At 46.9% G+C, this 17,591-nt stretch overlaps 1 protein-coding gene across 1 annotated transcript in view; it reads left to right on the top strand.

The window, feature by feature from the left end:
* LOC106809423 overlaps positions 1-17,591 on the top strand; it is a 48,933-nt gene that overhangs the window by 28,283 nt on the left and 3,059 nt on the right. Inside the window, exon 10 of the mRNA XM_014812504.1 lies at positions 11,028-11,085. Within this exon, the coding sequence (XP_014667990.1) occupies positions 11,028-11,085 (58 nt within the window). The remainder of the gene's footprint in view (positions 1-11,027; positions 11,086-17,591) is intronic.

Here is a 17,591-nt window from a genome sequence, read left to right as displayed (position 1 = left end):
GCGTAGTAACGTTGCGACAACTTTTGGGTTGTAACGTTGCAACAACTTTCGCGTCGTAACGTTGCAACAACTTTTGGGTTGTAACGTTGCAACAACTTTCGCGTCGTAATGTTGTAACAACTTTGTCGTAACGTTGCAACAACTTTCGGGTCGTAACGTTGCAACAACATTGGGGTCGTAACGTTGCGACAAGTTTTGCGACGTAACGTTGCAACAACTTTCGCGTCGTAACGTTACAACAACTTTCACGTCGTAACGTTGCAACAACTTTTGCGTCGTAATGTTGCAACAACTTTTGCGTCGTAACATTGCAACAACTTTCGAGTCGTAACGTTGCAACAACTTTCGGGTCGTAACGTTGCGACAACTTTTGCGTCGTAACGTTGCAACAGCTTTCGCGTTGTAACGTTGCGACAACTTTCGCATCGTAACGTTGCAACAACTTTCGCGTCGTAACGTTGCAACAACTTTCNAACAACTTTCGCGTTGTAACGTTGCAACAACTTTTGGGTTGTAACGTTGCAACAACTTTCGCGTCGTAATGTTGTAACAACTTTCGCGTCGTAACATTGCAACAACTTTCGTGTCGTAACGTTGCAACAACATTGGGGTCGTAACGTTGCGACAAGTATTGCGATGTAACGTTGCAACAACTTTCGCATCATAACGTTGCAACAACTTTCGCGTCGTATCGTTGTGACAACTTTCGGGTCGTAACATTGCAACAACTTTTGCGTCGTAACGCTNTTCTAACCCATATACAAGCCTTACAGTCCTGCAAGCATGTAACAAGCCCTTTAACGAAACCTGCAGAATGCTAGCATGCTAACAGCCCTTAACAAGCCCTAGTACAATTAGAGAGCCTTCGCTGTCCTAGTGTTAGGCCACGGTCACATGGCTCCACTGAGGCTGTGAGTTCAATCCCGGCCGGGCATTATTTTCTCGATAGGTGTTAAAACTTCTCTCAACATGGAGACTGTGAATCTTCCTGTGGCTCGAGGATTGGACACGAGCTCCGCAGACACAATTACATTGTTATCCACGTCCTTGTACGCTTATAAGCCTTAACAGCCTAAGTCCTGCTAGGCAAGCTGAATCAGCCCTCTTAATAAATGCGCTACATACTTTACGCCAGATGCTTCGGGCCTAGTCGGTTAGGCAACGTATACTGTTTTTTTTTTTTTTTTGTTTCTCCACTGAAGGCTGTGAGTTTTAATCCCCGCCGCGGGCACATAAATTTTTCCAATGTGTAAAAACCGCCTCTCAGAATTTGAGACTGTGACTTCTCCCGTGCTAGGATGACCACGTCCCGAAAAGACAATGTTAATTGACACGTCGATTTAAGCACTAAACCTCGATGATCACAAGCCTTCGACAGTCCTGCTAGCCATATCGCGCTGAACAAGCTACCCCTTAATTAGGATCCACCGCGATGTCCTCTTACGGAAGATTGCCGTTCGGTGGCCCTCTTAGTGGCTAGGCCACTGCCCGCGTGCTCCCCTATGCTTACTGCTCACTGAAGGCTGTGACTTCTCGACATCGCACGGGTCGCGGGCCCGGCAGCACTGATGAGGACATTTCTTCTGCCCCGAACCGCGGTGTCGTCACACCAACTCTGGCTCTCACCATTGAGCAAGACTTGTGAATCCTCCGTGGTCGGATGACCACGTCCGTTGGAAAGCAAAACTCTAAGTCTGACCTAGCGTCATTAAGTTCATACATAATCAAGCTACAGTCCTGCTAGCACAAGCTAACAATTAACCAAGCTTAAGATAAACCTCTCACAATTTATGATCCCTTCGTGGCTATTGCGTTAGGGCCGTATACTGTTCTCACCTGCAGCTCTTCCCGTGGAGTATCTCAATCGGGTGCGCGGGCACGCTCTAAATTTCTCCTCATAGGCTGTAAAACCTGCTCCCAACATGTGAGATGTCGAATTCTCCGTTGGCCGGATGACCACGTCCGAATGAGCAATCTTCACACCCTTGTACCACGTCATTAGATTGCTGTATTAACCATTTGTATTGGCGGAATGCTACCGCTCCGGCAGGCATTAAGCCAGCCCCTTAACAAGCCTAAGTTCCTGCTGTTCAAGCTACACAAAACCCTTATTAAAAATCTACAATTAGACTGATGTCTTCGTGCCTAGTGGTTGACCACGTATACTGCACTGAGGTTTGCCAGCTTCCAAATCCCGGCCGGTTCCTCGTACCCTGCGGGGGGTGGGGGGGGGGGGGGCGGAGGGGGGAGATGGGTGGTTTGCGGTGTGAGGAGGACCTGGCGTGCTGGTGGTAGAGCGAGTGGAGAGATGGTGGGGTGCGCCTGTGGCTGCATATTGACCGGACGGTCCGGGGGAGACCTCAATTTAAATTGACCACGTCATTAAGCTAACATTGACACAGCCTACAGTCCTGCAGGCATGCTAACAAGCCGCTTAACAAAGTCCTACAGGCATCTAGTTATGCTAATCAAGTCCTTAACAAGCACTACAAGCTTAGAGATCCTTCGTGGTGCCTAGTGGTTAGCACGGATACTGTCACTGAAGGCTGTGATGTTCAATCCCCCGGCCGGGGCTGCAGTGAATTTTCTCAAGGTTAAATAACTGCGCTCTTCACATGGAGACTGTTTGATCATCCCGGGCCCTCGCTGACACGTCGCAAACTAATTAATTGACCACGTCATTAAGCTTATAACCCATTAACAAGCCTACAGTCCTGCTAGCAAGCTAACAAGCCCCTTAATAAATCTACAACTTAGAGATGCCTTCGTGGCCTAGTGGTTAGGCCACGTATACTGTCCACTGAAGGCTGTGAGTTCAATCCACGGCCGGAGCAATGAATTTTCTCAAGGTGTAAAAACCTGGCTCTCACCATTGGAGACTGTGAATCTCCCGTGGCTCGGATGACCACGTCCGAAAACAATTAATTGACCACGTCATTAAGCTTATAACCCATTAACAAGCCTACAGTCCTGCTAGCAAGCTAACAATTAAGCCCCTTAANCCTACGAGCGTATGCAACTACAACGCTTACTGCTGTAGCTGTGTGCGCTCTCTCCCCGGTGCGCGCGGTGTTCTGTCAATTTCTGTCCCTCCCCTCTCTCTCTTGCTGCGCTCTGTTCTCTCTCTTTGTTTCCTATGTAGGGTTAGGCCATTAGTAATATCATAAACTTGGCAGTTAGAATAGCTATAATAGGAACTATTTATAATAATTTATTGTTACGATGTACCATGATTAATGAGAGCTTGGAAACATATAGTGAGTATGGATTATGGGTAACCAATTTCAAGTTAACTGTGAAAAATTTATAAGAGACGATTTAGAATGCGTCGAGTGGCATCGAATGCAGGGCACGTAATAAATTGCAAACCTAAACTCCCCCCCCTAACAGTCACGGATACCTGCAAGACAATAAAAATCGGCTTCCAACCACCCATGCTGCTCTATTCAGCAAGCTCATGCCAAAATCGAAAAGAGCACGACACCACAAAATAATATCTAGAAAATACTAAAGCACAATGGTCCCAAACGACAGAACGAAATCTGCACCCTCTCCCCCCAAAAAAAAATCCCCGAAATTTAAAGATAATCAAGCAGCCCATCCGCCGATATTATCAATATGCGGACCAAACAATCCTCCCCCGCACAAATCCCCCGACAATCCGAAACCGCTCTAAAAAATCCCGACCTCCGAAATCCGTCCCCCAAGAACGCCAAAAAAAGCCCCGAAAAACAGGCCATTATCCCCGAAAAACCTCAAAAACTGAACACATATCATGCCCCTCCGCCTTCTGCAAAAACAACAAACCACTTAACGCCCGCATCACAAAAAAAACACCAACACACACACCTCACAGTGTATACGCCCAATACGTTTCTGTTCTACTTTCTGTTACGTTCGTGGAACGGTTATTTACGGTTTCAGCTAACCTCAGGGTAAACCTACAATCCCTCCTTTTTCAAACGGAAGATTGATTTTCAATTTGACCGTTTTACTTAAATATCAAATTAGAAACTCAACTTTAACTTATACGTAGTTCGATCACCTGTTAATATTAGCAATCCAGTGTTCTGTGTGTATAATTAACGGGAATAGTATGTCATGGTTTTGTCAGTACTGTTATAAAATAAACCTACATTCCTCTACCTGGTATTCTAAGCGTTTTTATGATACGATGTTCATCCTAACACTTAGCATAACACGCTTCTATGTGGGCTTTATATTCATCAACTAGCAATAGAATTCTACAAATCTCAAACTAACACAAACACGATATACTCAACTTATGACTGTTCTACTGACTTTACTAACTACTACAAACTCTGTAGGCCCTACTTGGTCGTAGAGAATAGTAGCAGTAGTAGAGAATAGTAACAAACGGTTTCAACATTAACCTAGCACTTTCATATTTTTCCCATAGACTGACTTATTAGTTGTAATCGCTTACTATAAGGAATTTAGTCTGCTCTTATAACATAGTACTGATGTATTATTATGTATAGGTATCAAGAGCTAAATATAACACCACAACGGAAAAAAAGGGCGAAAATAGTCAATTTCACGGCAATAGATATTATTCTACTGATGGCCTCTGGGCAGGACATTATTACGCTGCAATATCTCGCCTAGGGAGTATCTAGAGACTAGCTGTAGTTACTATAGCCTGGCCTTACATTAACAAAACAAAAATGCGTCTCTTTCTTTCTTCGAATCCGAGATTCGAATCGAATCAAGATCGAGAATTGTATCGACTCTTCTTCTTCGTCTTGCGTGACATGTTTGCTGGAACAGGCATTGCTTGTCAGGCCTACATGCGGCGTTCATCGTCTGTCCTCGGGTCCTGAAGGCCTGTCAAAGAATGTCTCGTGAATTTCGGAGTGGTCTGCTTCGCTTGATTGACTGGGCTACCCCGTTACTTCGAGGCTCTCCCTAGACCCTCCTGCATGATGCGGGTTGTGTTGAGCTGCTCCTCTTTCTATCGGCTCTCTTCCGGTGGTCTAAGTGTTTCCTCCCACCTGTGCCGCTACGTTAGGTGTAGATCAGCCGTGGATTCGAATATTCAGCGCGTGATCTGCTCCCAAAACCTCGTGCCAATGACTTCGTTCGCCGGCCCCTTCGCTCAGCTGTCCCGCGCGTGATAACGCAAATTCACGCTCGGCGCTGGCCGCTGCCTTCTGTTATCACGTTCGGCCGCTGCTGCCGCGTTCGTACAGCGTTCTATACTTACTGGGCTGGGAGTGAAGCAACTTTCCAGCTCGCCACTAGTTATTCTATTAACTATGCAGATGGGGTCGTTGTCGTATCAGGTATACAGATATGTAACCCGAGTATTTTTAGGTTGTTGTATTATGTTTATATTTTATATGAGGTAGGTTGGGGTTATAGGTTAGGGTTAGGGTTAGTGCAAGGGTTAGAGGTCAACTTCTGTAGTAAATTCTGGATACACTTTGTGTATACATATATGTACCTCGGCGTACATATCTGTAGACCTATACGAAACGACCACTCAGCATTACTATACTTAGACTATAACAATTTCACTCTGGCTATTACTCTCTTCTGCTACTATTGCATGCGAAAATCCCAGGCGAGCCCGCAAAAATCGGACTGTAGTGGGCCTAGGGGTGACCACACTGGCATTTTCCCACGCGCCTGTGGTGTTTAGCACGTGGAATTTATTTGTGTCTGGGATCATTTTTCGCCTGCTATACAGCGAAGATAGGTCGGTGATGCAAGTAGCAGGAAAACCCAGAGTGAAATGAACGCAATCTTTAGATAGTATTTATACAACTGATGGATTATAATTCATATATACGGATAACATGTAACACAACACTGCACTGCACGGAATCTCGAATAATAGAAGTATAGATATATACATATTCATTATATAGCTCGTGACACGCTTTACGTTATCTCGTTAGGCGATTACACGCTTTACTTCTTCTTACTATTCTACAGGTAATATTGTAGCCGTCTCTGTCTCTCCCAGTCGTGCGCTGCCGCGGCTCGGCGCGAGTTCGTGGCGTTGGCAGTGTGTTCTCCCTGTCGTGTGTCGGCGTTAGCCTTCCTTAGTATATATACGCGCTGCTACCTTCTCTGGGCGTTTGTCCGGCTCGCAGGCGCTCTCCCTCCGACGGTGGGTGGTGCTCTCTCTCTCCCTCACTCGCTCGTTAATTGTCGTTTTCCGTTCGTCCGCCCGTCCGTTTCGTTCGTTCGCTTCGTTTGTTCGTCCGTTGTGCTTGTTCGTTCGTCTTTGTCCGTTCGTGTCGTCGTTCGTTTCGTGTCCGTTCGTCCGCCCGTCCGTTTGTTCGCATCGTTTGTTCTTCGTTCGTGTTTTCGTTCGTCGTTCGTGTTCCGGTTTCGTTGTTCGTTCGTTCGTTTGCTCGTTCTGTGTTCGTTCCGTTCGTTCGTTCGTTCGTGTCCGTTCGTCTCGTGTCCGTTCGTTCGTTCGTTTGCTCGTTTCGGTGCTCGTTCGCTTTGTTCGCTGTCTGTCCGAAGACTGACTGACTTTACCATTGGATCTTGGCTGCTTATATTAGGAGCCCGCGGTGACGTAGGACAGGCGGGCCTCCCTGTGCCGCTCCGTCGGCGTGCTGCCGCCGTTGTCCCCCTCGCTTAACAGTGTACAGCGTGATGCAACCCCTTGGTCAGTATACGCACGAGCGTTACCCCTTGTCTGCACGTGCGCGGCTGGCGCCACCCCTCGCACGGCGCGTGTACGTGAGGGATGAATCCCTGACCTCCCACATCGGGCTGGCGCCACCTCTCGCCAGGAAAACTTTCACCTCTGTTGCGGTGGTTGTCTCTGGTGTATGACGTCATCCCCCTGGACTCGACAAATCATCACTCCCCCCTGAATATCTCACACTTAGTTTAAATGTACTCGTGACTAAATATGTAGGAAATGTATTGATGACCGTGTTGCTAGCATTTTTGCCAATATTTAAGCATGTCAGCTGATGATGAGGCAATGCGTCATATAATGCATAATAAACACATGATAACAATTTATTTGTTAGAACGATGGGCTGATAAAGTTTCTTCCATCTGTTTATGGTAAGACGTTAGTTTAAATTTACTCGTGACTAACATATCATATAGTAATGTATTACACCACTTGTACAATTATTAGCATGCAGCATATAAATGCAGCTAATAGCAGCTGCAAGCTAAAATGTCATGCTGGTATTTATTGAAAACCACTAAGACGACTAACTCGACGCGCGACACCCATAGGTGTGCATAAAACAAATTCTTAAATGAAAGAATGAACAATTAGTACCTTGCCTAAAATGCGGATTGCCTCATTTTTGCGGACATATTGAATTGATATATTTCAATGTTGAAATGATGGGTGATAGAGAATTATAATATTGATAAACTGCCAGTTAGAATAGTGATAATGATATTATAATAGTTATTGTTACGACTGTACATGATTATTGAGCGCAGCTAAACATTTATAAGTGTATTATGGATTATGGTAACATGTGTCAAGTAACTGTGAAAAAATAGACAGAGCGATTAGAATGGCGTCGAGTTGGAATAAATGCAGGCGGCACGTAGTAAAATTGCAAAAACCTAAACTTAACAGCCACGTACCTCAGACAATAAAAATCGCGTTCCAATCACCATGCTGCTCTTTCACAAGCTCATGCCCATCCCCTCACAGTGTATACGCAATACGTTTCTGTTCTCTTCTGTTTACGTTCGGTGAACGGTTAGTTTACGTTCAGCTTGACCTCAGGGCGTTAAACACTTTATAATCCTCCCTTTTCAAACGTAAGTCGATCCGTAGTAGAAGCCCGTAACGTTTGCGTGCTTCGCTCGATATCTGGCCTGCAGACTGTCTAGTGAAATTTCGTGTAAACAACATCAATCACCGGCTTAGCATCAACGTGAGGGTACTAAGATGCGCTACGAATAATTGAATCGACGTACGATATGAGCTAACTGCACTACGGACGCTTAACTCGGCCAGTATTATTTGCTACACTAAAGTTATAGTTAGTGCAGCGGTGTGGAAACTCTCCACCGCGGCAGTCTAAGCTGAATCGCCGATCCTTGTGTTGGAAAATCCTTGAAGAAGTGCTCGAGAGAGGGCCCTCGTCGCGCCATCTATGGGACGCCATATGTCGAGATGAATTCAGGCGTGAACGGCAAGAAATGCAAACTCACTTTTCTAGACGAAAAGCTAACATGCTGGCCGACAAGCAAACAGAATACCAGATTTGTATTTATTCTCGACCTACGTGCAATAGCGAAAGGCTTGTGGATCCCCACAACTCCTCAATGTGACGATTATACGGACTTATCCTTGTACCACATAGGCACTGGGGAATTTTATAATATAGGCAGCGAATAACATTTATTGTCACGCTGCGCAGCGTTTGCGCGCTTCGCGTCCCGTGGATACGGGCTGCAGATCGTCGAGTACATACGTATAGCTCTAGTACGTCGTAGCTCTCAGTAGTACTGTCGTAGCCTTGCTCCTTCCTCGATCCTGCGGACGATCCACTACGATGTGGCTGTCATACGTACGTATGTAATATTTAGAGAGCCCCAGACCCTCTCATAACTTAGATTTGAGATAAAAATAACACATTGCCAGAAAGAATTGCAAATTTATAGTGAATTATTGTTTATATAATGAGAGAAAAGATATGGTTTTTCATGGAAAATACATCAGAAAACATACTTATTCTAGCGGTCATAAACCCAAACAAACATTTACAAATGGGAGTTTGTTTCTTCTTGTCAAAGGCAAAGCAAATCGAAGCAGCCAATAGAAGCGCGCTAAATCTTAAAGCTATGTTATAACCAGCAAACAGGAAATTCTCGTACATTCGCTGGAGGTCTAGTTTGGTATACATTAGCAAAAATATTCTAAGAACATTTCGCATTTCGTATGTTTATTGGTTTTACTTGAGTGAGAGAGTTCTTGGAATTCCGGAAACGTTAACCGTCCTCGGCATGGGCACGAAAATTGCCGTTTTTGTATGTTGCAACTATTAGCACAAGTATCAAATGTATTTTTGTTCGCAGTGGCTACGGGACGGTAGCCGTATCTCAATGTCTCGAGGCTACGGGATTACGGTAGTCCATTTGCCGCATGCATCGCCCTTTTCCACAAAATAATGTCGTTCATAGCTATTAAATTAATTACAGCCAAGTAATTAATAATTAATTAATTTATTTAATTAATTAATAAATTAAGCTAGCCTACACTAGTTGTTTTGGGATTGATTTTCAGTTCAGAAACAGTCAGTTCAGTTTTGTTATTGAGAAAGCCAAGATCTATATCACCATAGATTAATTTATCTGTGTTTAGATGCTTCTATACGACTCGAGTCGCCTTATAATTTGTTGTTAAGTCGTTAGTGATTGCGGATAGTTATATGTTTGTACTTGTTTGTGTGTGTGTGTGGTGATGGTTACTGCGACTGGAGACATCTAAATAAGACTGCAGCGCATACGTAGTGTTGCTGCCCAGTTAATATTGTTCATTTTTCGGAAGTTGATAATGTTATCGGTGAATGTTTTGTAAAAACGTTCTCAGATGTCAGGAAAACTTGCCTAAAACAGTTATTAGAACGTTATGAATAATGTTTTGCTAACCTATAGAAACAATTCCCATAACATTCAAGGAACTAACGTTAGCTGGGCCGTTATGGTTAAAAAAATCGCGACCGGCCGTGGATGAAACTCACAGCCTTCCAGTGGACAGTATACGTGGGCCTACACTAGGCCAACGAAGCCATCTCGAAGTTGTAGATTTATTAAGGGTGTTAGCATGCTAGCATGGCCTGTAGGCTTGTTAAGGGCCTTGTTAGCATGCCTGCAGACTGTAGGCTTGTTAATGGGTTATAGCTTAATGACGTAGGTCAATTAATTTGGGTTTTCGGAGCGTGGTCATCGAGCCACGGTGAGATTCACAGTCTCCAATGTTGAGAGACAGGTTTTTACACCTTGAGAAAATTCATTGCCCCGGCCTTGAACTCACAGCCTTTCAGTGGACAGTATACTGTGGCCTAAACCACTAGGCACGAAGCATCTCTAAGTTGTAGATTTATAAGGGGCTTGTTAGCTTAGCTAGCAGACTGTAGGCTTGTTAATGGGTTATAAGCTTTAATGACGTGCGTCTCAATTAATTGTTGCGGACGTGTCTCCGAGACCACGGGAGTTCACAGTCTCCAATGATTGGAGGCAGGTTTTACACCTTGAGAAATTTACAGCCCCGGCCGGGGTTGAACTCACAGCCTTCAGTGGCACAGTACTACGTGGGCCTAACCACTAGGCACGAGCGCATCTCTAAGTTGTAGGCTTTGTTAAGGAACTTGTTTAGTACTAGATGCCTGTAGGCTTGTTGCGGCTTGTTAGCATTGCCTGCAGCGGACTGTAGGCTTGTTAATGGTTATAAGCTTATGACGGTGGCTCAATTAATTGGTTCGGATCGTGGTTCCCATATGAGCACAGGAGCATTCGACATTCTCCAATGTTAAGAGCCAGGTTTTTACACGCTGAGAAAATTCAGCTGCCCCGGCCGGGGATTGAACTCAAACCCTTCAGTGCGACAGCTAACGTGGCTTCTAACCACTACGGCCACGAGACATTCTCTAAGTTAGTTGAATTATTTTTAAGGGTTGGTTAGCTTGTAGCAGGCAACTGTAGTGTTGTAACGGGTGATAGCATTGCTGCGGACTGTAGGCTTGTAAATGGCTGTTATAAGCTTAATGACGTGGTCAATTAATTGGTTTCGACGTGGTCCATCCGGCGCCACGGGAGATTCACATTCTCCATGTTAGAGGAAGGTTTTTACACTTGAGGAATTTACTGCCCCGGCCGGGGATTGAACTCAAGCCCTTCAGTGCGACAGTATACGATCTAGTACTAGTACTAGTGGTAGCGTGAGCTAGTGGTAGTGCGAGTGCTTTTGACTTTGCAGGAAATGATTCTCGCAAATGCGCAGATATTTGCATTGGCTGTCTTTTAACCCGTCAATGTGAGCTGTTCTTATGTTGCAGATGTACTTCCGAAGTCCATCTCTCTACATGATCATCTACATGTGTGATGTCATGTTCTGTATTATTTAAAAGATCCATATCGTTTCAACGGGTCTTCTTCACACAACAAAGGACAGCAGAATTACAAACATGACCCAACGAAGTAGTGTTTTCCGTAACTTTTAACTTTTGACAGGCAGCCATGCACGCAAGCACATAGCTAGCTGTAGTACTACAAACAGACAAATACGCACACACGTGCGTATACATGTATGAACGCACGCAGTCACACTCCAACGCACGTACGCATACAACACTTATACTCACACATACTTATACAACACGTGTAGAAGTACAACGTGTTGACACTTTCATTGATATTTCCATTCAACTAGCAAAGAAGAGCAGCTCAATAGAGCTCAGCTCTTTCATTCTATTCTTCCTAAAATTCTCGACTGCTCGCTGGCAGCAATGGATCCGTGCGCCGACCTACGCAATCGGCGCACGGATCCATAGCTGCCAGCGCTGCATACTGTCGTAGGAAGTTCCCGCGGTCGCGTGCGCCTTGCCGCGGAACTGCACGCAACATCTGCGCTCAGCGCTTCGGATCAATACCTCCTTTCGGCAACGCTTCTCTAGTATCCCGCCTCATCTAGTTGACGCTAGTAGTAGTATTACTAGTACGTTAGTAGTCGTAGTAGTAGCCTAGTGTTTAACCCTGAGGTCAGCTGAAACGGAATTAAACTAATCGGACCACGGCACGAACATAAACAGAAATTCGGCAGCTATAACTATAATTATAAGCCTAGACCCTCTCATAACTTAAGATTAAGATGAAAATAACACATTTGCACACAGAATTGCAATTATAGTAATATTACATGTTATAATAATGAGTAAAATGTGTGTCTTTCATGGAAAATACATCAGAAAACTTATACTTATCTAGCGATCATAAACCAAAACAAACATTTACAAACGGCGTTTGTTCTCTTGTCTTGAAGGGTTTCTTCAGTCAAAGCAAATCAGTCAAGAAACGGCATGATATTTGGGTTAATTCACTCAAACCCATATTGTTTTAAAGAAAACATACTAAAATCTACTTTAACCTAACTTACAGAAAGTTCGGGAAAGTTTTTGGTAGATAATTGGGGATTTTGGCTAGTTTTTGGGATTTCCACCAGTTTCTCCCCCTCCTCCTTCTCCACCAGCTTCTCCCCTTCCTCATTATTCACTAGCTTCTCCCTACTCCACCTACTAGTACTACTCTAAACTTCCTCTTCCTTCCCCTTCCCCTCCCTACACTGCTCCTTCGCTACCCTGTACCAGAACTTGGTATTTTACACAAACCTTCAAGTGTACACAACCTATCGTAACACAAAGACAAGCTGTCATTGGTCGGGTCGGGGCGGGGCGGGGCTATCTCAGATATTTCGCACTCGTTAGATATTTCGCGCGACACCGGCCGGGGATTGAACTCACACCCTTCAGTGGACAGTATTACGTGGCCTAACCACTAGGCCACGAAAGCATCCATAAGTTGTTGGCTTGTTAAGAGGCTTGTTAACATGCTAGCATGCCTATAGGCTTGTTAAGGGGCTTGTTAGCATGCCTGTAGGCTTGTTAAGGGGCTTGTTAGCATGCTAGCAGGGCTGTAGGCTTGTAAATTGGTTATTAGCTTACTAGCAGGCCTGTAGGCTTGTTTAGGCGCCTGTTAGCATGCTAGCATGCCTGTAGGCTTGTTAAGGGGTTATAAGCTTACTAGCAGGCCTGTATGCTTGTTAAGGAGCTAGTTAGCATGCTAGACGATCTGCAGCCCGGATATCCGTGCGAAGCGCGCGAACGCCGCGCAGCGGTGACAATAAATGTTATTCGCTGCCCTATATGGAAAAAAAATTCCCCAGTGCCCTATGGGTACAGGATAAAGCCGTATAATCGGTCAATTGAGGAGTTGTGGCGATTCCACAAGCCTTCCGGCTATGCACGTAGGTCGAGAATAAATACAAATGCTGGTAATTGCTTGTTTGCTGGTCGGCGCATTTCATTTTCGTCTAGAAAAGCGAGTTTGCATTTCTTGCGTTTCACGCCCTGAATTTATTCTCGTACATATGGCGTCCCATAGATGGCGCGACGAGGCTCTCTTCGAGGGATTTTCAAGGGAATTTTCCACACAAGGATCGGCGATTCAGCTTAGACTGCTCCGCGGTGGAGAGTTCCACACGCTGCACTAACTATAACTTTAGTGTAGCGAAAGATACTTGGCCGAGTTAAGGTCCGTACGTAGCAGTTTAGCTCCAATCGTGACGTGGGATTCAAATTATCGTAGCCATCTTAGTACCCCTTACGTTGATGGCTAAGCCCGTTGATTGATGTTTGTTTACACCGAGAATTTCCACTAGATGTTATCTGGAAAAGCGCCTGGCTCCGTACGTGCGAGGTTTTTATCAACCCGTGCCCGTGGCACCCGCGCGACCCGTGCCCGTGGTCCGTGGCGACGGCACGTCCTGCGAGAACGTGCTGGCGTGGCCGTGGCAGTTTTTACACGTAGCTAATCCTACAATACGCCGCCACACTGACACACAAATATATATATATATCCACATGTTTTTACGAAGACGGCGGAGTGCCTGCATATTGCAGTTGCAGTTGGAATATATTATAGACATAGTGTTCCAATAATAGACATAGATAGTTGTATGCAGGACAATGCATACTGCAGTTGTAATACTGCAGTTTTTACACGTAGCTAATCCTACAATACGCCGCCACACTGACACACAAATATATATATGCACACGTTTTTACGAAGACGGCGGAGCGCGACATTCCAGCCTCCCTCCTCGGGGAGTTTTTGCGCCGCGGTGACTTTCGTATGTAACATAGATTTTGTCATTTATTTAGCATTACATTTATTGAAACGCCCTGCAAAAGTGCATCGCTTGTGTGCCTGGCTTGCGCCAGCATGATGCATGTATATAAGATACCTTATTAACCCGTGGCGGCGGAGCGAGCGAGAAAGAGAGAGAGAGAGAGAGAGAGAGAGAGACAGACCTTGGGGAGTGCGAGAAAGAGAGAAAGAGAGTGGGAGAACGCCAGATAAGGTACGAAAATACGCCAGGTGACGGTACGACGGCGAGGATGTACAAACGCGTGTCAATCTATAATCAGAAAGGCCCCCCTCCAAAGCCGATGTACATGTCCCGAAAACTGTGCGATGTTAGGCTGCCCGGTATACGCATTTGCGCGCCCGCCTTCCTTCGGCGCGCGAATTCGTATAGCGGGGAGCACGAGATGCTACATACAACACCCCGCGGTCGCGTGCGCCCAGTCCCATGGAAGTGCGCGGCTTAACCGCTTTCTGCGGTCGGGGAACAACGCATCTTTTGCGCATCGCCATCTTGTACCCGGTCTCTTCTGGCTGGCCGATAGGCTTGTTAAGGGGTTATTAGCTTTCTAGTAGGCCTGTAGGCTTCTTTAGGGGTTATAAGCTTGCTAGCAGGCATGTAAGCTTGTTAAGGGGCTTGTTAGCTTGCTAGCAGGCCTGTAGGCTTGTTAAGGAGTTATAAGCTTGCTAGCAGGCCTGTAGGCTTGTTAAGGGGCTTATTAGCATGCTAACAGGCCTGTAGGCTTGTTAATGGGATATAAGGTTATTGACGTGGTCAAATAATTGTTTTCGGACGTGGTCATCCGAGCCACGGGAGATTCACAGTCTCCAATGTTGAGAGGCAGGTTTTTACACCTTGAGAAAAATTCACTGCCCCGACCGGGGATTGAGCTTTCAGTGGACAGTATTACACTAGGCCACGAAAACATCCATAAGTTGTTGGCTTGTTATGGGGCTTGTTAACATGTTAGCATGCCTATAGGCTTGTTAATGGGTTATAAGCTTGCTAGCAGGCCTTTAGGCTTGTTTAGGGGCCTGTTAGCATGCTAGCATGCCTGTAGGCTTGTTAAGGGGCTTGTTCGCATGCCGGCAGGCCTGTATGCTTGTTAAGGGGTTATAAGCTTGCTAGCAGGCCTGTAGGCTTGTTAAGGGGTACATGTGCGTGCATGCGTGCGTGTGTACGTCCGTGAATGTGTGCACGTACACATGCGTACGTGCGTGTGCACATACGCGTGCATGCGCGCATTCATGTGCACGTGCGTGCGTGCGTACATGTGCACGTACACGTGCATGCGTGTGCACGTACACATGTGCACGTGCGTGCGTGTGTGTGTACGTGTGCACGTACACGTGCGTGCGCACGTTCATGTGCATGTACACGTGCGTGTGTGCGTGCATACGTGTCCACGTACACGTGAATGCGTGCGTGCTTGCCTGTGCACGTACACGTGCGTGCGTGCGTGTGCACGTACAAGTGCAAGCGTGCATGTGTGCGTGCGTACGTGTGAACGTACACGTGCCTGCGCGCGTTGATGTGCAGGTGCAGGTGCGTGCGGTCATGTGCACGTACACGTGCGTGCGTGTGCACGTACACATGCGTACGCACGTGCGTGCGTGTGCACGTACACGTGCAAGAATGCGTGCGTGTGCACGTACACGTGCGTGTGTGCGTACGTGTGCACGTACAGGTGCAAGTGTGTGTGGGTGCGTGCGTGCGTGCGTGTGCACGTACACGTGCGTGCTCGCGTTCATGTGCACGTGCACGTGCGTGCGTACGTGTGCACGTATAGGTGCGTGCGTGCGTGCGTGCGTGTGTACACGTGCGTAGGTGCGTGTGCACGTACCAGTGCAAGCGTGCGTGCGTGTGCACGTACACGTTCAAGTGTGCGTGCGTGCGTGTGCACCTACACGTGCGTGCGTGCGTATGTGCGTGTGCACATACACGTGCGTTTATGCGTGCGTGTGTGCGTTCGAGCGTGCGTGTGTGTGTACGTACACGTGCATGCGTGCGTGTGCACGTACACTTGCGTGCATGCGTGCGTGTGTGTGCACGTACACGTGCGTGCGTGCGTGTGTGCTTGTGCACGTGCGTGCGTGCGTGTGCACGTACACGTGCAAGCGTGCGTGCATGCGTGTTCATGTACACGTGCACGTATATGTGCAAGCATGTGTGAGTGCGTGCGTGCGTGCGTGCGTATGCACGTACACGTGCAAGCGTGTGTGTGTGTTCGCGCGCGCGTACGTGTACGTACGTGCGTGCGTGCGTGCGCTTATAAGATTAACGTATAAGCTTGCTAGCGGGCCTGTAGGCTTGGTAAGGGGCGTATTAGCATGCTAACAGGCCTGTAGGCTTGTTAATAGGATATTAGCTTAATGACGTGGTCAAATAATTGTTTTCGGACGTGGTCATCCGATCCACGGAAGATTCACAGTCTCCAATGTTGAGATCAAGGTTTTTACACCTTGAGAAAAATTCACTACGCCGGCCGGTGATTGAACTCACAGCCTTCAGTGGACAGTATTACGTGGCCTAACCACTAGGCCACGAAAGCAGACATAAGTTGTTGGCTTGTTAAGAGGCTTGTTAACATGCTAGCATGCCTATAGGCTTGTTAAGGGGCTTGTTAGCATGCCTATAGGCTTGTTAAGGGGCTTGTTAGCATGCCTATAGGCTTGTTAAGGGGCTTGTTAGCATGCTAGCAGGGCTGTAGGCTTGTTAATGGGTCATAAGCTTGCTAACAGGCCTGTAGGCTTGTTTAGGGGCCTGTTAGCATGCTAGCATGCCTGTAGGCTTGTTAAGGGGCTTGTTCGCATGCCAGCAGGCCTGTATGCTTGTTAAGGGGTTATAAGCTTGCTAGCAGGCCTGTAGGCTTGTTAAGGAGCTTGTTAGCATGCTAGCAGACCGGTAGGCTTGTTACGGGGTTATAAGCTTTCTAGCCGGCCTGTAGGTTTCTTTAGGGATTATAAGTTTGCCAGCAGGCCTGTAGGCTGGTTAAGGGGCTTGTTAGCATGCTAGCACGTCTGTAGGATTGTTAAGGTGCGTGCGCCCGTTCATGTGCATGTGCACGTGCGTGCGTGCGTGTGTGTGCACGTACAAGTGCAAGCGAATGTGCGTGCAAGCGTGCGTGCGTGCGTATGCACGTACATGTGCGTGCATGCGTGGATGTGTACGTCCGTGAATGTGTGCACGTACACGTGCATACACGTGCGTGTGCACATACACGTGCGTGCGTGCGCACGTTCATGTGCATGTGCATGTGCACGTGCGTGCGTGCGTGTGTACGTGTGCACGTACACGTGCGTGCGCACGTTCATGTGCATGTACGTGCGCACGTTCATGTTGCGTGCGCACGTACACGTGCGTGCGCACGTTCATGTGCATGTACGTGCGCACGTTCATGTTGCGTGCGCACGTACACGTGCGTGCATGCGTGCGTGTGTGTGCACGTACATGTGCGTTCATGCGTGCGTGTGCACGTTCACTTGCGTGCATGCGTGCGTGTGTGTGCACGTACATGTGCGTTCATGCGTGCGTGTGCACGTTCACTTGCGTGCATGCGTGCGTGCGTGTGCACGTACATGTGGGTGCGTGCGGGCGTGTGCACGTACACGTGCAAGCGTGTGTGTTTGTGTGTGTGTGTGTGTGTGTGTGTGTGTGTGTTTTGTGTGTGTGTGTGTGTGTGTGTGTGTGTGTGTTCCCG

The sequence above is a fragment of the Priapulus caudatus genome, unplaced genomic scaffold, assembly GCF_000485595.1.
Source record: "Priapulus caudatus unplaced genomic scaffold, Priapulus_caudatus-5.0.1 Scaffold353, whole genome shotgun sequence".
Lineage (NCBI taxonomy): Eukaryota > Metazoa > Priapulida > Priapulimorpha > Priapulimorphida > Priapulidae > Priapulus > Priapulus caudatus.
This window is presented reverse-complemented; position numbering and strand designations above follow the sequence as displayed.